Genomic DNA, 23,561 nt, shown 5'->3' on the forward strand with positions numbered 1-23,561 from the left:
TTTCACATAATCCAGCACGATTTTCTCCTTAATATCCATATTCTGCAACACAAATTAACAACAGAACTAAAATAGGTGGCCCTGGCACAGAGTCTTAAATTATATCTTATGGGCCCTGCCATTTAAGGATGAAAATCGATATTGGTGTCAAAGGCGTTTTCACTGCCATTTTCAAGCCTATGCTAACAAAAGAGATCTTGACATAACGAAGTCATAATACAACAAACCAGATTTTGTGTCTCCTATCATACATGTTGAATCGAGGAATATATTCCAATCGCTGCATCAGTTCAGTTCAAGGTCAAATGATAAGGTCAATTAGCTCCGTTTACGAGTCAAAAGAATGTCATTTGTAACGAGTAGATCATTTAACTCGTCTAACCTTTAAAAGATAATAATATCCAAAGCACCCCAGTATCTGATGCATTTGAAAGTAGTAAATACAAAGCATAAATATGGCTCTAATACAGAGTAAATGGCCTGATTTCCATCCTATTTGTTTGGGGGGGGGGGAGGTTGAGGACAGTCCGAATAAATTTAGCTTTGTCTTGATACAATAACGACAAGGAATGTTGGAATTAGTCCTACGCGTGGAACATTTTCAGATTTCAGCATATTTAGATCAGGTACAAAATAAGACATCCCTATATTTTGATCAGTTTTCTTACTTTGACTGTTGTGAAAATTATATAAAGTAGAAGATAACTATCAGACTGAAAGTTGCTGGAATATGATTCGATAGGCACATGATGAGTTAATGGTGGTCTCGCTGGACTAGATCATTAATTCCAACTAGGTAACTGACGGGCAATATATACGTTTGCTTAGCTACGATTAATGAATACTCCAGACTCAAAACGATCGTTCTAATTATCCGCATAACGTATATCTGTTGAATCCAATTTTTTTTTTAAAACTCGTACATCAGACTCATTTTGTTTAATTTATCTATCTTATGCATTATTCTCTTTCAGAAGAAATCTATAAAACAAGGACGGAAGGAGCTTTATATAGAACGAATATATTAATAGCGGCATTATAGTCATTCAGCAAACTAACTACACTTTCTGTAAACAAATAATCCCATTAAGATTGCTTTCTGCACATGAATTACTATTAGATAACAATAAACAATAATACGACAGCTGGGAGTCGAATGTGTTAAGATTTTATATGAATTCCCTCTGTACGGTAAATAAAATGGAATAAGAATATCTGACAATGTCCTTCGAGAATGGACATGCGTGGTCGCGTAATCAAGCATCAACAACAGAAATGAAAAATACTTCCAAGTACTGTGTTAATATAAACGTATAGCTACATATTGCAGTTGCCAATCTTTATGAAACATGCAAAGTTTGCACAAGCAATTGTAGAACTCCAGTGAAGAATAATTCCTTGTCATTGAATGGCAGTGATAAATTACGATATAAATCACAAAAATATTCGCAAATGTAATATGGAATGTGCAGTGGATGTTGCTAGCACTATATATGAAAATTCTAGAAGAGGACCAATTGTACACTTTGGTTTCACATACCAATCCATGTGATGACTGGATTTGCGAATGATCGAAGAGAATCTTTTACGAAATACATCCCAATCCAAGTTACATCCATGTAGATGTCCAATAGATATCCAGTACGAACATTGCCAAAATATTTAAAATATCCAATGAATAATGAAGAACACATACATCCACACATGATAAACCTTGCACATTTTCTGTGTAATCATTTCTTTTTACATTCCATTAATTTCTGTCTAACTACAGACTCGACTTAAATTATTCATGTTTTGTTCCCTAGGATTGCGATCTTCAAACAAACGTGACTTGAATTCGATGCAGCTATATAAATTCCTATATCCTATGCTACAAAGAAAAACAAACGTAGAATATCACAACCACTGAAGGTCGAAATGCTTGCTTGATAATAAATTTCAAGTCTGATCTTTTTCCACCATCATATAACACAAATAAAATAAACTTGGTTTAAGTCTACATACAACTACATATTACACACCTTGCGCTGTTTCAAACAACGCCTTTCCGATCGGTATAGAATGGCTCAGGTTTGAAATGTAACAATGGCTGAGTCACCGGCATCTCATCATCATCTGTGAACGCATATTTGTCCACTTGTCCATTTTTAATTCCATGTCCATTTGAACTTGTAGCATGTTGTCCATTACCGGTAGGAGACAGAGCTTGTATCCCCTCAGGCGAACTCACTGACTTCTCCTTCTGGTTTCTCCTCTCCGTGATTTCGGATATAATATGATGTATGGACCTTTTCTCTTTATCTTTTTTCTGCGTTGTGGGAGATTTTGTATCACTTTTATCAGAAGACGTTTTGCTTGAACCAAAAGAACTGAAATCGGCGTTTGAAGATTGCAAATTGTAGATATTTAGGGAATCAGCTGTGTGCCTCCCTGATTGAGCGTTTTTACTCAGGTTCAGACAGTTTTGTTCGTTTATGAAGCTACTGCTAGACGGAACATGGGTCATGTACATGCTATTCATGTGAGCTGTCATTGGGTTTTCTATCGTCCGTATTATATGCATCGGACTCAGCGATCGGATGCTATTGTTATTCAAACTTACAAGTCTAGAGTAGTGACTTGCCATGGTGGCAAGCAAATTCTGTCCATGCGTAAAGGTAGGAGAATATAGTCTGCCATTGAGATCCGCAATATTACTGGGCGATGTTGTCTGAATACTTGGTGAGGCTGTAATCATTCTACCAGTCGTTGATAAATTGCTACTTGACGTAACTGCTTTGTTTTGACCGGAAAGTCCATTGAATTGCGTGGGTGAGGATTTGTGCTCTTGCTTGCTGGAAGGAATATTCCACTTTGGTTTTGCTGGAGTTGAATGAACCATGGCTCTATAAGTGGACAGTGATGCTTTATTCTGCTTAGAAAGACTTCCTTGTCCAATGCAATACTTTGGAATCTGAAGATGGCTGTATTTAAACTTACTGTCATTCTTGTCTGAACTTTGCTTCTGGTCTTTCTTTAGTTCACTAGGGACTGAAGGTTTGACTTCAAAAGTTTGGACACTACTAGAGGAACATGTTGAAGATCCAGACTCTTTCTTTTTCACCGGTTCACCATTCACCACCCTCGATACTACCCAGATACCATTGGAATTTGGGCCAGGCTGTTTTGTAAGTTGCAACTTTTCACAGTGTCTAGGTTCTGAATCGTGAGATGGCGATTTGCTACGTCCATGTTTTTCCTTCAAATGAGTCTTACTATGCGACTTGTATGGTGTTGTCTGGGTTTGTGAACTGTATGAAATGATAGCTGCCTGAACAGCCTTTGAGGACACTGGACTTCTGCAGCTTTGAATGGATGGCGAAGTTGAAGATGAAACGTCCTCACCACTTTGGGAAGGGCTAGAAATTGAAATAGTCAAGGAACCACTGTTTGGCACTGTCTTGCTATTACTGGCATTTGATGATGTACACAGCTTATGGGCATCACAAGGACTATTCTGGCTTGTCCTTGCATGACTAAGATTACCATGGACAGAGTTCTCGTGACTTGCAGTAGAAATGTATTGTTTCACTGAACTTTCATCATCGATAGACTTTCTTTTGAGTGGTTGTTCAGTGTCTCTTTGTCCAGATGATTCGCTGGATTGTTTGGCATACTGTGTGTACCGCTGCATGGACGAGTACAAACTGTGCATATAGAACGGCACCCGAGTGGGCTCTGTGTTATAAGGAATTAGAAAGTCCCTTCTGGGCGAATTTGGCTTGAAAGGTTTTGTGGTGGATGTTAAACTCTCTGAAAAACTTTGTGTAGGAGCTTTGTAATCCACATTGTTCTCTTTCTTTTCGTTCACTGTCATTTCCGTTTCCTCTGAATCTTTAATGAAAATTTGCTCATGCTTCACTGCTGTCACGCACTGTTTATCACAGACCACTGTTTCTTTATCAAAACCCTCTGCTGGCACCAAAGACGGTGCTTTATCAGTTTCCTTTAAATCATGTGATAGCATACAGTTATTCTCACAATCTGCGTTGCTTTTAGAGGTCTCCACTGAAGGGTCACTTATTTGTTCCTCTGGACTGAACTCTAGATCCATAATCAGAGGTTGCTCACTATTATGATCAGTACATGATTCCAAGGAACTACCATCTGCACTTATCTCCAAGGAATTCACATTTTCTCTTGCTTCAAGACAACTGACCTCAGCACTTGTCTGAGAAGAATTAAAACCAACACAAGTATTTGAGGAATCAGCATTTGCAATTGCTTCCACCTCATTTGTAGATTCACCAACATCTGAAGCATTGAATTTCACATTAGTGCCCCCTGAATTTTCCAGTAAGCTAGATTCCTGCAGCTGTACAGTTTTCGATTCGTTGATCATGCTTCCGTTCCCAGTGTCTACATCTGTATCTTTGCTAGATGAAATGGTTGGTTCTGATATCCCGAAATATTCGACATCGTGTTCTGTCTTCACAGAATCAGAGCAATGCTTTTCAGCCGAGATGACTGTGCCCTCCTCTGCCTTGAACCTCTTAGCTGGATTCTTATAGACGGTGTAGTAAAGTCGGAGAGGCCCTTGCTGGAAGAGATGAAAGCATCATTAGGTGATGAGAAACATTTTCAAACAAAATCCTGTTTAAAGTGGATGCATAATATCGGACTTAATAAGTCACATTTCGTCATCATATTTACTTAGTGATATTGCAGCATTAATTTAGTGGCATTATATCATTAACTTAGTGGCATTATATCATTAACTTCATGGCATTATAGCATTAACTTCGTGGCATTATAGTACTTAGTGGCATTATAGCATTAACTTCGTGGCATTATATCATTAACTTAGTGGCATTATAGCACTAACTTAGTGGCATTATATCATTAACTTAGTGGCATTATAGCATTAACTTCGTGGCATTATAGCATTAACTTTGCGGCATTATAGCATTAACTTCGTGGCATTATAGCATTAACTTAGTGGCATTATAGCACTATCTTAGTGGCATTATATCATTAACTTAGTGGCATTATAGCATTAACTTCGTGGCATTATAGCATTAACTTAGTGGCATTATAGCACTATCTTAGTGGCATTATATCATTAACTTAGTGGCATTATAGCATTAACTTCGTGGCATTATAGCATTAACTTAGTGGCTATAGCACTATCTTAGTGGCATTATATCATTAACTTAGTGGCATTATATCATTAACTTCGTGGCATTATAGCATTAACTTAGTGAGATTATAGCATTAACTTAGTGGCATTATATCATTAACTTCGTGGCATTATAGCATTAACTTCGTGGCATTATAGCACCAACTTAGTGGCATTATAGCACTAACTTAGTAAGATTATAGCGTTAACTTAGTGGCATTATATCATTCACTTCGTGGCATTATAGCATTAACTTAGTGGCATTATAGCATTAACTTAGTGGCATTATAGCAGTAACTCACTGTGAAGTTTCATACTTACAAGATCTTTGCCAACACTTTTAAATAAAGAACATTATCAAAAAAGAAGCCTAAAATGGCAACCAACGTGACTTTTCTTCCCGTCATTATTCATTTCAAATATTTTCTAATACCTGCGCAAAACGTTGCCAATAGTAACTTTGTAAAACTTCACAAAAGATCAAAATATGACGTATTAAGCGAATTACAGTTAAAGAGTATGTTTGTATATGCATTATACCAGCTCTGTTATGAGATTAGTAGCATCGTACAAAGTTAAAATTCTATGAATCTGTACAAACGTTCCTTTCTTCATATTTTAATACATTCATCCATCCATCTATCTCTCTGTTTTAGATGTCATTGAACCCTTACTCACCCTTCTCCAAAGATAAATATAGGCAATGTCAATAAGTGTGTATGTATCACTTAGCGCTTCGTCCGTATGGAATACGTCGATCTGCAAAGAAAATTAGATATAACGACTTATGAAAAATGTCCTTTGATCGATGCTAATATTAATATAAATAAGACAAGCACTGCTAATATTAAATTCAAGACCAAGCATTATCGTAGCAGACGATTATGATTGAACTCTATATGGCAACGACTTTAGAGAACAAACAATAAAGTGACAAGACTTTTGGAGGTCTACTAAAGGACCGTTACAGCGGTCCAAAAGTTCTCAATAGCAATGAACCTATTTCTTTAATCCCTATTTATATCTTCATGCTAACCTGTCCTTTACAGACCCCTCTCCATAACACCAGCATTGTCATAGTCTGTCTTTTAGTATGCAGCAACATGTCAATGCTTCATTTACGTCAATTTACATCATCTAAGTCAGTGCTTCCCATCCCTACCGGCCGCGAGAACGTTATGGAAGGTCGCCAGGTTTTTTTGGGAGGCTGGCAAAACTTATCAAATGAGAGGTCGTGAGGTTCAGAAAAACATTTTTTTAGTTTGGCGGCCCAAAAAAGATTGGAAGCCACTGATCTAAGTAAAAATGAATATTACTGAGGAAAGAGACTGCAATAAGCATTAGCTCCTCCATAATGTATTGTTCTGATTTTTATGTAATTTCCAAAATCCTTTTACCGTGGAACATTTTCAAAATAAAATTCACAAAATCAGTTCTTAACATGCAATTTAGGAAAAATTTCTCCCTAATGAAGTTGCATATGAATTGTATTCATCACGAGTCCAAGGCGTTAAGACCAAAAAGCATTCAAATTAAGTAGGTCGAAAAGTAAATTGAAATCAAATACGTTGAGATGAAATGACCATAAATTAAATGAGCTAAGAGGATACACATTCAAGTTAATTACGTCTAAAATGATCAAAAATTAGATGAGCTAAGAGGATACACATTCAAGTTAATTACATCTAAAATTACCATAAATTAGATGAGCTAAGAGGATACACATTCAAGTTAACGTTTAAAATGATCAAAAATTAGATGAGCTAAGAGGATACACATTCAAGTTAATTACATCTAAAATTACCATAAATTAGATGAGCTAAGAGGATACACATTCAAGTTAATTACGTCTAAAATTACCATAAATTAGATGAGCTAAGAGGATACACATTCAAGTTAATTACGTCTAAAATTACCATAAATTAGATGAGCTAAGAGGATACACATTCAAGTTAATTGCGTCTAAAACTAAACAGAAATCAAATAAGCAAAGACAATACGCGTACAATTTAATTAGTCTTAACTAAATATAAATCAAAAAAGGCTAAGACGATATGCGTTCATGTTAAATGGGTAAAAAATTATTAGATGTCAAAGGCGATTATAAGATACGCGATTAAATTACGTCTTAACACGAACAGAAAGAAAAAGAACGAAGAGGACAAGCGACCAGTCTTAAAGTGAATAGAAACAAAAGGCGTTTAGAGGACGAACGTGCATTCAACTTAAAAAAATCTTAAAATGAACAGAAATTAAGGGAACTTCGATGACAAACGTTCATCCAATGAATAGAAATAACAGGAGTTTATAAGTTTTAAATTAATTATGTCTTGAAATGAACATACAAAATGCTTGGATGACAAGATTTCACATTAAATGCGTCTTAAACTGAATAGAAATAACAGGAATTTAGAAGTTTCGAAATTAAGTACGTTTTAAAATAAACAGAAATAAAGCAGCTTAGATGATAAAAGTTCAAATTATTTACTTCTTAAACTGATCATAAATTGAATACGTTAAAGATCAGCATTCGAATCAATTATGTATTATCTCTGTCCATAAACATTCATCTTTAATTAGATAATCTGAATGAGCAATGAGGACTAAATACCAGAGGATTAGAAACATTGAAATAACCTAATGAGATGTTTTAATTATCCCACAGTAATTAACAAGCAGAGATAATAGAAAATACTGCAGTATGTTAAACAACAAACTATGGAAATATTTGGTGCTATGTGGAGGAGGGAGTAGATAAAGGTTTATTAACGTCAGCTACGTGGTATATTTGCAGTAACATGGAATCGATCATGTACGTGTGCCGTTATAATATTTTAACTACCCTTAAAACGAATCTCGTTAATCTAAAGTGAATACCATGACGAAGAGTCATCAACAAATTGTTTGTAATACTTTAATTTTAAACAAATTTTTTTTAGTTGATTTCTTTGCTGATCCAGGAAGCGTAACTAATATTCCCAGAGACATTTAGGTAAATGATAGAAACTGAATCTTCCTGGCCTCACCTGAAAGCGGTCACAGAGGTTATACTTCATCCTCAAGAACTTTTTCAGATGTCCAACTGTGATGGAACCTGGACATAACAAGTACCTGCGATCAACGGACTGAAAGGCAAGACACGTGATGTTATATATCTATCTTTAAATCTATCTGTCTTCCACTATTGTCGAACCCTTATGTGAATGTCTAATTCACAAACTGAAACTAGAATTTTTTTAAAAAAATTTAAAATAAAAGAAAGAAGTGTAGTTGTAACTATGCTAGAGGAGATTATGGATATATCCTATACAGAAGCTCATGCTTGCAGGACTTTCTATTGGTATATTTTCTCAATTTTAAAGAAACGGTTATTTTGTGGAGATCTTATCAAGAATGTATACTTTGGCAATAAAAACTTATAGATATCATTTTAATTCCTTTAAAAATGTCCATTATTAAGACAGCTTATAATCAGATCCTAAAATGGGGGAAAAAAAATGAAATTTGCGTACGTTTAAAAAAAAATATTTTGCAGTATTTTGGGAGGTAAACAAGGTTGTGATTTAATACTATGAATTGTATTCTAATATTTCAAAACGTAAGGAATAAATATATAAAAACATTCAACGTATTTAATAACACTGAAGAACGACTTTTACGTTAACACTGCTCTTTCTTCTACTCTGTCTAATTGTTTAAGAAATTAAAAAGTTGACATCTCGTTAGCTTCAGGAACGTTTGCCATAATTTATTGCCGCTGATGCAGTTTCTGTTGCTGCTGTTGTTATTGTTATCGATAATAATGTCTTTGACTTACCTCCGTTTTCTCCTCTGTTTTTCCAGGTTTGTACGGAGGTGTTCCACTGTTAAAAAAGGAAACACTGTAAATGAATTAATCGACAATACCCACATCCATCTATCTGCCTGTCTATCTATCCATCGTTCAATGCTGCCGAACCCATACGAGATTAAACTTGTAAAATAAATACAGTCCCTACTAGTTCAGGGATGTAGAATCGTCCCTAATTACCCTCTTTCGTGTCTTAAAAGGAGACTAAATAGAGGCAACTTTTATTCACAGGGATGTACCCCATGATGATGTTCGTGCTGAGAAAGTAGTCTTTATAAAGAATTAGGTTTATAAAAAAAATCCGTTTTGTATTGTAAAGATGTTGCATATTTGGCTTTAATATTTTGTATTATATGCCTTTTTTATCAGCTGTAGAAACTTAATCGGTACTATACAACCAAGATCGTGTTTATGTATCGCTTGACTGGACAATAAAACAAAAACAATACTATACTGTAATAGTTTCTTTTATTTAATATAAAAATGCAAACAAAAAGAATAAATAGTACAGTAGTGATTTTAATGTAAACCAAGAAGGCCAGGGATTCGTGTGGAGCCTACAAAGAATTTGTGTAAAACGTGTGACCTTGACCCCAGTGTTGCAGACTATAGCTTTATAATGATCCAGCTAATTTGTGAATAACATCAATCATGGGGTTATGGAAATACAATGAAATGGAAACAAATTAGCTCACACCGTAAGTACCATTTTCCATGACTGTGATTCCAGTTAAATGGACGAACAAATGTGTCCCAGAAGGAACTGTCTTAGCTTCGTAACGATTTAAACTAAGTGTAAATCAAATCCAACATGGGACTTTAAAAATATAAGCAAAAGCAAATATGTAACCAAAACCATCATGCACATTTTCTCTGACCGTGATCTTGACTCCAAGGTCAAAGTGGTAAGTTTGCATTTCACCGAATTAATTGTCTTGGATTCATAATAATTCATCCAAAGTATAAAATAATTATATGTGGGTTTTAGGAAATGTAAGCCAATGAGTAAAGGTCAACGAAACCTTAACGCAAATTTTCTATGACTGACCTTAATCTCAAGGTTAAAAGAACCAGCTTGCATGTCACAGAAAGAATTGTCCAAATTTTATAATATTTAATACAAAGTATGAAGAAAGTCCATATAATGCATTATGGAATATAAGCAATTGAAATAAAAATTAACCAAAGTGTTGAAACATTCATGCAAAATATTTTTGAAGTGTGACTTTGACCCTTAAGGTCACAGGGATGAGCGATCGGGTCTTTGAATAAATTGTCTAACTTAAACAACGAGCAACAAAAAGTATGATAAGAATCTATCAAGGAGATTAGGAAATATTAGCACCTTAATAAACTTTTTCCAAAACCTATATTCGACGGCTAAGACCTTGACCCTAAGGTCAGACGGGGAGGTGAACATGTAGCAGAACAAACTGTCTTAACTACGTAATGATTCGTGCTACATATGATGCTAATATGCCATGGGGTTTAGGAACTTCATTAATCAAAACTGCGGCCGCCGTCGCTGTTGGAAATGTTATTGGTCTATCACTTATCATTAGTGTGGGTTCTAGAAAAACAAAGCGCATCAGCAATGTGATTGAAAGAATTAAAATAAGGCCGGAAGAAGAAGTAAGAGAATTTCACATACCCCCCACTGAAATAGTACTCGACAGAGACATTTCATATGGTCTAATCATTATCACAACTGATCATATACATGTGTGCAACCTATGATCACTCACCTGGTTGACACCTGCCCAATAGCCAGCTGGTCAAAATCTGAATAACTTGGATGTTTTCGAAATGAATGTCTTAAAAATACTATTATAGTGTTCATCCATTTTTCATACTTCCATTATTATTTGATAGCAGATGGTCGGTATTTACTGAAAGGCCGCTGTGACAGGCTGCTTTCTATCAAAATTGGTAAAATTAACGGCCACCAAATCTGATAGTGGTTCAGCATTATATCTATAAATGTGAAAAGCCGTCAACCTAGGTCCCATTGTGTTAAATTTGATCAACTTACAAGTTTATCATTTTCGAAGCAGTAGACATATTAGATGGTAGATTGTCGTTTTTTCTTCTTCTTCTTTCTTCAACAGCACGCATCTTTCGGGACAAATGCTCATTAAAGGTGACCTTGTACTTTCGGAATCGTTCCATTAACTTATGTTTTGTGTCAATAAAATCTCCATTCGTGAACTGGCATTCTCTTTGTTTTGTCGATTTCATATTTTGAGGTATTAATGCTGAATACTATAGCAAAAGAACGCCCCCATTGCTTTTTCATCCATCTATACAAATTTTCATGTTACCAGTTTAGGTTTCATACTTTCACAAACCACATTATCTCTTATCAAAAACTCTAAAATCAATCTGTTAACTGATGGCGTAGTTTGCTCGGCATGTAACCGTTTCTGAAGAAATTTGTTTAAAAAAACATCCGAAGTAATTATTTTCACCGACTTCCTTAGATGTATTTGAAATAAATCAAACAATACTAAAGTTTATATTTTCATTCATGACTCAGCACAAGTTTCGAGTAAACCAATTACTTTTTTAACCTAGAAGGAACTGAATTTTCACCCGGAAGTAAATTTTTTAGATACTTACTCAGGACTTAACTGCAAAGCCAAGCTGATCAACTCATCCTTCGAGAAAATGACTCGCTCTCCCTGCGTCTCGTTCTCATTCAGACTGGATTCTTTAACCTCTCCCGATTCTGGACATGTAGAAACAATAACAATTAATCTTGAGCGAGTTTTTAAATTTTTTTTTTTAAAAATTAGAAGTTTTGGCGTATTATACAGCTCGACGAGAATGACATGCCCGCTTGACTCTTCATACGTCAGGACATAGTCCAATATAGAAAACGTTAGAGTGGTAAGCGTGCATTGTACATACATCATGCGTGCGAGATTTGGACAACAATATCTATTTGGCGAGATAACAGGGCCAAAGAAACGTCATATCTGCTTATACCAATGGAGTTCAAGCCATTTTGCAGACTATCCTAACAAAAAAATGATAAATATGATTATACTACAGTAAGCTATCAATCATACTTGTATTAGAGATTTGGGAAATCATCAAAATGGTAGCTAATATGATTAAAACACTGATTTATCTTGATTACTTCCTTTATAAATTAAATGATGGATGCAAAGTGTATGAACGTCTACAAGTCGGAAGGCAGAGTATCTAATTTGGAGGTTAAAAAACCCAGATTTTTTTTTTTAAAGTAAGAATGATTGGTAAGTAAATGAGTAATTTCTGTTATCGTTTGTTTATTTGTTTGTTAAGACCGGATTTTGTTATCAAGTGAATGCTATTCGGATGTCTAAATTATTTTTAACATAGAATTTTTTTTAAAAAATCCTTATATGAAATATGTTGAACAGGTTTTGGGCAATATAGCGGTCTTGTTAACAAACAACGAGTTTCAATTAACGTGCCCAAATATATTTGGCTGGATCAGTTGAAACGCATTTGATTCATGCCAGCGCATGAGATTAATTTGACATCGAGTATATACTCTGTATATGAAAATTAATATAATTGAAAAATGTTTATGAGCAATTTGACAGTAATGTAAACAAAGAATATAGGTCACCTAGTTATCTAAATATCAGTCTATTCGGACAATTATTTCGCTTTTCAAAATGGGAGATGTGATGATTCAGTGGCAAGTGTGTCCGACTTAAAACCGAAGGGTTAAGGGTTCGATTCCTACCATCGAACCAGCCTGGTCGGCTATAATGGAGTATCCATAGGCAAAGAACTTTAATCCGATTTCCTTGGCATTGAAAAACCGATATATATATATATATATATATATATATATATATATATATATATATATATATATATATATATATATATATATATATATATTGCTGTGCCGTGAAAACAAACTGTTTAATATGATTCAGTTATATCGATATAATATATATCGACATTAAACGGTCTTTAATTATGAACAACAGCGTTTCGCATTATTTTGACGCGTAACATAAAGAAAACATGCAACATAATCTTATAATAAATAAATAAATAAATAAATAAATAAATAAATAACACATTAATAAATTTACTACAGAAAAACTTAAATTGTATTGGCGCCTTTTATTCGAAAAAATTCGATCAAACTGCGTTAAAAAAAGCTATGTTACATACATGACTTATTCAAAATAACATTATCAGTTATCAGAGCAATTTATTATACGACTTATTCTAAATAACACAATCAGTTAACCGAAGAAGTGATTACACGATATATTCTAAATAACACAATCAGTTATCCGAACAGTTTATGACACTACTTGTTCCGTATAACATAACCATTTATCTGTACAATTTATTATACTACTTATTCTGTTCAGATTTATCAGGTATCCAGACACCAGTTACATCAGGATAAAATCCATGTCTGCAATAGATACCAATAATGGACGTTTTATTGTATTTATTGATCATGGGTAAAGACAAGGAATCTGGCATGTATGGTACAACATTCACACATTTAGGTTTAAACTCAATCAAATATTTCTAAGTATGATTGGTCGTCAAGTGCTTGGACATCAGCCAATCAGACATCATAATTTGAGTTGAGACTGCATTAGAGTACGATAATAATTTTCTATTACAACAGAAAAGCATAGTGAATCTGATAAATACAACAATTTCAATAAAATAATACGTCATACGTACCAACTTTTTCTTTGTAATACTTTCTTCTACGTCGCATTTCATCTGCAAAAGGAAAAAGTGTTTAAACTATTGTTCATTTTGGCATCTGTTTTGCGTTACCTGTCATAAATATGTAATGCAGCAAGGTTGTGTATGAAAAAGGTAAAACATGACACATTAAACGCTGATCAATCATATTTAGGTGTTATCACCCGTATTACTACGAAAGATGGTTCCATAATTGCTTAGACTTTGATTGCAATCGAAATATAACCCTATTGGAAAGATGTAAAACTTGTGTTGCTTTGTTTAATTATTTTATGTCCCTGTTTATAATCCGCCAACCAAATTTTGGGCAGCGGAAACACAAATATGCCGTCGCATGAAGGATCGGCATCGGTTTGTGATGTTCGCATCAAATAATGAGTATACCAGTCACATGGCCACTGATCTGCCCACTTATGCGACACCAGGTATGGAGGTCATAAAACCTCGTGCACCTGATTGTGAGCTAGATATTTGTGCCAGTTTGTGACGCCATTTTCGATTGGCTGATAATAAGACTTGAACTAAAATTGCAGTTCAGAAGTAGTAGGATATCCAAGACATATCTTCCGGCGTATTATGTGACACTATATCTTGGTCTGTACTGTTTGCATTCGGGCAAGTTCTGATATATGAGTAAATCCGGTGTCCATGGGAGGAAAAAACCCTCATCTGACGGATTCTCTGTTGAAATATTATTCCTTCTCGAACTAACATGGGCGTAATCCTCATGCCTTTGATAACCTAACCCAATATATGCGAATTAGACAATGGTATTGCAAGAATGAATATCATCTAATAACAAAGGAATATCTGGCAGTTTTTAAATTTAATTATGTTTTGGTTACCATAAAAGCCATATCATATATATATATATATATATATATATATATATATATATATATATATATATATATATATATATATATATATATATATATATATATAATAACATTATAAGAAACATAATATATTTCTTTTTCAGAAATTTAGAAATGTGTAATCGGATGCAAAATCTACTTTAGGGATGATTGATGGATCGATAGTGAAATATACGAGTACTAAAAATTGCTTTGTATAGAAATGATATTTGTACACAGCTAAATCTGCACGCAATCCAAAGATAGTAAAAGTATACAGGTTGATATGCACACATAAATAATGCTAAATACATATAACAGTAGGTGGAAATGTCATGATACTAATTGTTTAAAAAAGAATTGTTGAATGAATCTTTCAAAATTCGTTAAATTTGCACAATTTTTGTTCGTGGATTCCTCTTAGCCAATAAATTGTGGGCGAGTGAATATTCTTTTAGAACACACTTTAAATAAAACACCGATTTTTCGCCCAGAAAATCCTGCTTGGCCGGTTTCCATCAAATCGTAAATTGCTACAAACTTGCGTCTCGTATAGTATTCGTTATCTCGATCACTGCATTTTACAGGAGTCTTTATGATTACTAAATAAAATTTTATAAGATTGTGTATTTATTATCATTTAATTAAAGACAATCTCTCCCAGTTTCCATATTTTTGCTACGATAAATACAAATGGAATATCATCGAGTGTGTCCATCGCATGCTAAAACAAAACAAACTCCGATGTAAGTAACGGTCCATTTGACTTGCCCTCAGGCTCATTGTTATTATGTAATAATTCAGAATTATTATTTTTTTTTAAAAGATTTTTAATTGATTGCTGAAACGTCGTCAAGTGTAATTTTAATGCATCTCATTTTATAAGAATCGGAGACAGCCGGATATCCGTCAGCCAAAAACGTAGCAATTTGGGAAGTATAGCAACGATTACCTCTGAGTCTCTTTCGGAGTTATTCGACTCGCATAGAAAAGAGACGAGGATGTCCTGAATTCGATATAGTTAGATAAAACGAAATGTCATATCGATGATGTCACAATGTAATGTTCACGTCATCTCGCGCTGAGCAGTAAACGTTTATTTTACAACAGCATGCTACATACAATGTTTTCACCATGCTGCCTGTTTGCAAAGAGATAAACCAAAATACATGAATGAGGTTTTAATAATGATTTTCAAATACAAATCCTTTTCTTAAATGTCTATTCAATGATAAATGGAAGACGACTCATTTTAAATATCCAATACGCCAATATTCTTCCCAGCAGAAAATGGATTTCAGTATTTCAAATAAAACTACTGTACTGTCAATATGTGTCATTTTGTATTTTGGCGCCATATCGTGACACATTATTGCGTGTATAACAAAGCATCTGGAAATCAAGAGAAAATATTTGCATATTAAATAACCATTCAAACTAAAACATTAACACGGTATATAATGAAGCATGTAGCGATTCTGAGATAACCGGACATATTGCGTTATCACACGACCGTTCCAGTGGCATAGTGGTAAAAGCGTCCGCCTCGGAGGTAGTGGGTTCGATCCCCGGCCGAGTCATACCAAAGACGCTCAGCATTAAGAGGTTAGTGTTAGGGCATGTCGGCCTGGTGTTAGGATAATGTGACTGGGTGGGACATAATTGTTAAAGCTACGTTAAAAATCCAAATCACACACACACACACACACACACACACACACACACACATTATCATGATGGATTGGCCTTAAATGTGACGTCATAAAATCATATTCTTTGTGCCATGTAGCCGACTTGGAATTTTCACTATTCAACCAAATGTCAAATTGCAACTCTTTGGACCAAATAATAATAATAAAAATGGAGAAAGATACTCAAACAAATATATCTTTCTTTCAGTACACGCGAAACTTTTTAATATGAAGGAACAGACCATTCATAATGACCCTCACTTCCTGGCAATCAATGTCAGATGCACGGGTTTGCATGGCTACATGTTCCACTTAAACTTAAGTCCATTATATGCTACATGTCGCATCGTTGCATAATGTAGAAAAACTACGCAGGTGTTTACCATGAAGCGTTTAAGAAAATATGGCTTTTCTCAAATGTTACTGTTTATCAGTCAAAAGTTCATCATCGGCTCGAGAAGACAAGCCTGACAGATGATTTAGACAAAATGGTCCATAGCTATGATTGATTTCAGCAGGAACATTTGCTACTTCTGAGAGTAATACCATATGCAATATTAGCACTTAGATATGTCTGCACACAACGAAAAATATATTTACCCATGTTTATAAGCAGACAATTGATACTGGTTAACCGTGTATGTATGTATATATATATATATATATATATATATATATATATATATATATATATATATATATATATATATATATATATATATATATATACACACACATACATATACATACACACACACACACACACACATATATATATATATATATAACTATATAACTATTGTGTTGTCGGTGCTGGTGCTGGTATTATTAATACTTACCTTGGAAAAGACCAGGAACTAATTTGAAAACAAGATCTTGCAGTGTTGTATCCGCCCTGTAAAGAAAATGTTTTATAAATAAATTAAAAGTTTACATCTTAATCCAATCACCCAAAATCTTTGATTGTAACCTTCTCAATAAAGAAATAAACATACTCCAATCGGTAATTTTTTTTACAGTTGTCAAGGTAATAAGCGCTAAATAACCAACATATTTTTTAAAAACCAGAAATGAATTTTCTTTTCTAAACAAGACTGACCAACCAATGATTCCCTAAATGTTCATTTCTAATTGACCATCTGATGTTCAAACGTTTTTTGCAATCTTACTAGTAAACATTTCTCATCCTTTCATGCATTACCAATCACTTGCAGTGCAAACTCTTATAACAGTCTAAAAGAATGGCCTTTTTTTTTGGGGGGGGGTAATTTTTTTCTTTCTTTTCTCACCAACTATTTGTTTCCTCAGTATTGAATCTGTAAGCCAGTTTAAAACAGTATGCAGCTTAGCTTTCGCCGGCAGGTGGAAAATTTTAAGCATCGCTGGTATTTCAGTATGTTTTCTTTCTAACATAGATCTGGGATATACATTATTCGCTCATTTAGTTCGTAATTGCTTCGACGTCTGGCGGAATCCATCACAAACACCGACATATATAGTCTTTGGCACGTGATATGCACGCGCTCTTTCTGGCATATTGGTTTTCCATAGCGCGGCAATATCCAGTCAGACAAGTTGCTTTTCTGTGGAAACTATCACGTTCTCATTTATGTCAACTCGCTCGGATGAATCGCAAACATTACTCGCATTGACAAATCTGTCAATCCAACTAGACAAACACGAAGCAGATTTTAGTATTATAGAAATACAATAAAACTGCTGGAAAACATATTGGAAAAGATACAAAACTGGAGCAATTCTTGGTTTTATTACTACATAAATTGCTTCAGCACAAACGATAACAATAGAAAAGATGGAAATTGGGCTTGAGGCAAAGAAATCTATTAAGTTTGTATGGATTGACTCCGCGCATGCGTACTAAATCAATATTGGTATTACAGTCTCCAAGGAAATCAGAGATTTGTATCTCGTCGCAAGATTCTTTATAATCAATTTTCTCTTGTCGCAGGTCTTTACATGGTTTGGTTAGTCTTTACAAGGCTTGCTTACAAGGATGCAAGTAAAAGGATAACACTAACACTGAATGAAATGCCCTTTCTTCATATTACTGTAGAGTAGAATTTATACATATATTATGCACATATATTCTTATTAATATAGGACATGTACGAATGCGATCAATTCATAATCATTTATCATCATTCTGACAGATAATTACCTTCGCAATATACCGTATTTTTCCAAAATAAACACCACAAGAAAAACAGACAATAACAGTTATGGTGCAAACACTCTAAAGTCACTAGGTTCAATTGTTTAACTATAATAAAGCTTGTGACAACGGGAGGTGAAAGGACTCTTCGGTTCCAACGGAGTTATAAACAGATCAATGTGTACATTTCTTTATTAGTAAGAAACTATGTGATAACCAATTTTTTAAAAATGGCGACATGACCAAATTGACCTTTGACCAATAACCCATGATATTCAGTGCAGTCTGCTTACAGAGAAAAAAGTGTTAATAGTAACATGGCTGCCTTTTTTATCAAGTACCAAATGTCGAAATATGAAAAGAAAATGCAGATGTCAAAATGTGATAAAATATTCAAATCGGATATTGTTGAATTCATTAACCACTGGAGGTTTTTGTCTTTTGTCTTACATCGACTTGCAAGAGATTTCCAGCTAACCTAATGCCTACTTGTGTTAGAAACATAGTTTTTCATTGGCTATTTCGCTCGCGCATGAGCAGAAGGGTAAAAGTTGTACTTTTTAAAAATCTTATTTGCTCAACGGATCCATCATTTTCGTATCGAGGCCATTCTAAATTCCAAATGGCCATCTTTTATCCTATGCACAGGTTCGCCTGTCTGTGCAGTTCAGACTGGTCTGCCTTAGATCTGCGAAATTTTGGTGGAAAAAATCGGGTCCAAAAAAAACAAACTGTTTTTCCCTCTGTATTTTGCAGTGCAACTAGAACGTTCTGATTATTTGGTATCATTGAAAAGCTACATCTATCTTCCTATTATACCACCCATATTAGTGTATCATACATGACCTTGACGCTACAGAGTTCGGAGGTAGGCTACTAGCCTCTGACACGTAAACGAGGCGCCAGGGGTTAATGAGTTAATTTTACGCGAACATTCTTACATAGAGTGTCTGAAGACCATTGCGTCTGAAATTCAGGAAATATTTTAATTTTCAAGAATGACATTCTAAATTTTAATTCAGACAGCTGCCATATGCTAATTCAATTAACATGACGGGAAAAAAATTCATAATAAAATTATATATATTTAAATAGCTAAGTATTTGTTTTTTAAATACGAACACTTCTAAACAAGTGGGTTTTCTGAATTTTATTGTTTCTTTTTCGAAATAATTATACTTATGGACTTCAGAATTCGTGTTCTCATTCATAAAATTTAAATCAGCAAGGGTCAATTTTGCAAATAATGCGCTGCTCAAAACTTCCGCGGTACGGCTTGAAATACTTTGAAACAACAGAAATGTTGGTACCGAAATTAACTTTGCAAACATAGCAATCAAAAACAGTCAAACAACAGCAAAACAACATGCGTGACATTGTTTAACTATAATAAAGCTTGTGACAGCGGGAGGTGAAAGGACTCTTCGGTTCCAACGGAGTTATAAACAGATCAATGTGTACATTTCTTTATTAGTAAGAAACTATGTGATAACTACTTTTGATGATTGGTGCTAATTAGTTTACCTGAGGCGTAATAAGGGTTTTGTCTTGTGGACTAAAGCCGAGCATACTGGGCAGTATTTACACGTCTGCAGATAGTTTACAATGCAGGACTTGCAAACTGAAAGACAAAATGAAACACGGGTATTCGTATAAGAGTTCTTCTGAGTATCTCTTAAGTAACATTCAAAAGCATAAGTGGTATCTCGAACTTAAGTGAAATTCAAAAGCATAAATGGCATCTCGAACTTAAGTGAAATTCAAAAGCATAAATGGCATCTCGAACTTAAGTGAAATTCAAAAGCATAAATGGTATGTCGAACTTAAGTGAAATTCAAAAGCCTAAGTGGTATCTCGAACTTAAGTGAAATTCAAAAGCGTAAGTGGTATCTCGAACTTAAGTGAAATTCAAAAGTATAAATGGCATCTCGAACTTAAGTGAAATTCAAAAGCATAAATGGCATCTCGAACTTAAGTGAAATTCAAAAGCATAAATGGCATGTCGAACTTAAGTGAAATTCAAAAGCCTAAGTGGTATCTCGAACTTAAGATCTAGGATTAATTTCACGTGCAATAATGTCTGACATGGATGAATCTCTATATCATTTGACTGCTTTCATTTGTTAGAACATTTTTTGAATTTCATAAATAATGATACATGGATTTCTAAAAAAGAAATATTTAATCTGTGTAGATGGATTCTTTGGCCATGACCATCGGTCTAGATCATATTATTTAACTGTACAAGCACTATATCTTTTTATATAAAATTCTTTATTTAATAATTAATTCTATTTAAATCGTCTTTAAATGAAAATAAATGAAGGCATGTTTACTGACAAACATTGCTGCACTTATTTCTGGGACTGAATTGCGCAGAAATGCACAGCATGGCGTGACGTCATTTTACAAGGTAATTATTGTTAACTTCTAGTAATAAGAAACTTTTTAGTATTACTCTGTGAAAATGTACGTTTGTAATATGTACTCGATAAATATGTAAGTTTGTAATATGTACTCGATAAATATGTACGTTTGTAGTATGTACTCTATGAATATGTACATCTATAGTATGTACTCTATGAATATGTACGTTTGTAGTATGTACTCTGTGAATATGTACGTTTGTAGTATGTATTCTATACGTCTGTAGTATGTACTCTATGAATATGTATGTTTGTAGTATGTACTCTATGAATATGTACGTTTGTAGTATGTACTCTATGAATATGTACGTTTGTAGTATGTACTTTATGAATATGTACGGTTGTAGTATGTACTCTATGAATATGTACGTTTGTAGTATGTATTCTATGAATATGTACGTTTGTAGTATGTACTCTATGAATATATATATGTTCAAGAGAATAAACTACTGACTTGAATATAAATCATAGTTTTTGTATTATGGTATATTGTGAATTATAGTGTGTACAGTATAACTGATATCCAGTTTAGTACATAATTACTTGTATACTCACATTGCATTTTACAAACTATGATACGAAATCCTGTTTAAATTATGTTTGACTTCAATTCGTATAAATGCATAGTTTGATGTGAAGTGATTTTAAATGTTTTGCGTCTTTTGATCTTTTTAAATCATTAAACCTATAAGAACATATAAGAAAGACAAAGAAAATATCTCCCGTTGAATTAATCGGTGAATTAATTAAGAAACACATTTGGCTATGCCACTTTAATTGTTGATATTTTTTATTATAATGCAGCAGGCAAGAGAGTATATTCTTTCATATAACTACAAGAACTTGATTAATCGAATATTAGTCCTGTCAAAAATATATAATCGGTGCATTTCTCTCTATGACCTTTTATAGCGTTTAACATGTCCTCCGCCCATAAGTGAGAAGTAGACTCACTTCCGGTGTTCGCACCCTCTACTTGCATATCATATGAAAATGACGGGGTGAGGTGTAACATTTCAGGATATCATTCATAAACGATGACAGAACGAGCAGCTTATTTCAGGACACGAAGTGGCAAGCAACGTTCTGGTACTGAACCAATGAATATTGATTTTCGAGTCGGAACTTGGCCTTCAGTGACAAGATGTAGGAAAAACCAATATGGCAGAACGATTGGGTAATTACCGCCGGTTACAGAGAAAAGGTGCAGGGATTCATCACTGAATCAGTTGTTAATTGTTTTAGGTTGCCAAAATAGGATCAATCTTACATTTAAAGAAGACAATAATACAACCTTTTTGTACATATTCACCAATATGGAGATGCAAAACTTATATTGTCTTCAAAAAGTTTGTGTAACGGCACTTGTATGTACCTTCGTTTCTCAGTGAAAATGGTTCTAAAACGTTTGTCTTTAAAACGGTTTTCCGTAAGGTTATTTATGTTTGCATAAGAAAAAATTCATGTAAGTACTGCTATTTAAAATAATCCATATTGTTTATTACTCTTATTATCGACACCAATCAATATAACATATTATACTGATTTACAATGTATATAGTACAACAATAACTGTTATCATTGAGCCAAGCATAAGTCCATTTTGTGGATTCATGTATGAACGCACGCATGCATGGCATGTATGTATGTATGTATGTATGTATGTATGTACGTACGTATGTTTGTATGTATGTATGGATGCATGCATGCATGCATGGATGGACGGAAGGAAGGATGGAAGGATGGGTGAATGAATGAATGAATGAACGAACGATCGAACGAATGAATTAATGAACGAACGTCGTACATACGAACATGCCCACGCACGCATGCATGTAGTCTTCATTTAACTTCTGTCTTTATTTTACTTGTATTTAATATATAAATAAATCTGGTCATATATGATCTTATGATAACATTTAACTGATTTGCAATGCATAAAAAAAAATCATATCACATTTACTCACGTCACAAAAAACAAAACAGCGAAAATGTCGATTAAACAAAACAGCGAAAATGGAACCTTGTTTTCATTTTGACTTAACACCACAGCATAGTCATGTACTTGATGAGTGCTTTTGAACTGGTTATATATATATATATATATATATATATATATATATATATATATATATATATATATATATATATATATATATATATATATAATCGTATACCACACTTGAGATCTGATTTAATAATATATTTGATAACATGTAAATTGTCTACATTCTTGCTTTCTTGCTTAGGTTTGCTTATTTCATTTTCATAGACAATTATATTATCTATTTTAGAAACAATGCGTTTAACATTGTGTCATGTAAATTTGTTTCCCTCAATTCCATCTGATATAAACATTTTAAGCGATTTATACTGGGGCAAAAATGACAAATGTTCTCTTGCAAAACATTATTTTTTTTTCTTTCCACCCATTGCAGCGCTGCATTTGCTGCGAAGCTATCTATGCAATGCACATAAAATATAGCCTTGCTGGGAAAATACAACCGCAACATAAAATAGTTCGGTAGAGACGTGACTTTATCAGTCATCTCTCAGCGATTTTCTAGTTGCCATAAAGAGCTTTAAATTACTTTAACACGCGGCAGTAAATTACAATCAAAACTAGTTCTATTACAAACATGTGAAATGATCACCTCGCA

General features: G+C 33.9%; 1 protein-coding gene across 1 annotated transcript in view; it reads right to left on the reverse strand.

Moving 5' to 3' along the window:
* Positions 1 to 23,561, reverse strand: part of LOC149776495 (uncharacterized) — a 55,470-nt gene that overhangs the window by 1,142 nt on the left and 30,767 nt on the right. The window contains exons 3-10 of the mRNA XM_089940929.1: positions 20,000 to 20,096; positions 17,142 to 17,197; positions 13,728 to 13,769; positions 11,631 to 11,739; positions 8,979 to 9,024; positions 8,188 to 8,286; positions 5,840 to 5,920; positions 1 to 4,582 (exon numbers count right to left, since the gene is read on the reverse strand). The exon at positions 1 to 4,582 is cut by the window's left edge and continues 1,142 nt beyond it. Coding sequence (XP_089797055.1) covers positions 2,036 to 4,582; positions 5,840 to 5,920; positions 8,188 to 8,286; positions 8,979 to 9,024; positions 11,631 to 11,739; positions 13,728 to 13,769; positions 17,142 to 17,197; positions 20,000 to 20,096 — 3,077 coding nt within the window. The 3' untranslated portion in view covers positions 1 to 2,035. The remainder of the gene's footprint in view (positions 4,583 to 5,839; positions 5,921 to 8,187; positions 8,287 to 8,978; positions 9,025 to 11,630; positions 11,740 to 13,727; positions 13,770 to 17,141; positions 17,198 to 19,999; positions 20,097 to 23,561) is intronic.

Source organism: Sinohyriopsis cumingii, chromosome 18 (genome assembly GCF_028554795.1).
Source record: "Sinohyriopsis cumingii isolate HCF-2022 chromosome 18, ASM2855479v2, whole genome shotgun sequence".
Classification (NCBI taxonomy): domain Eukaryota; kingdom Metazoa; phylum Mollusca; class Bivalvia; order Unionida; family Unionidae; genus Sinohyriopsis; species Sinohyriopsis cumingii.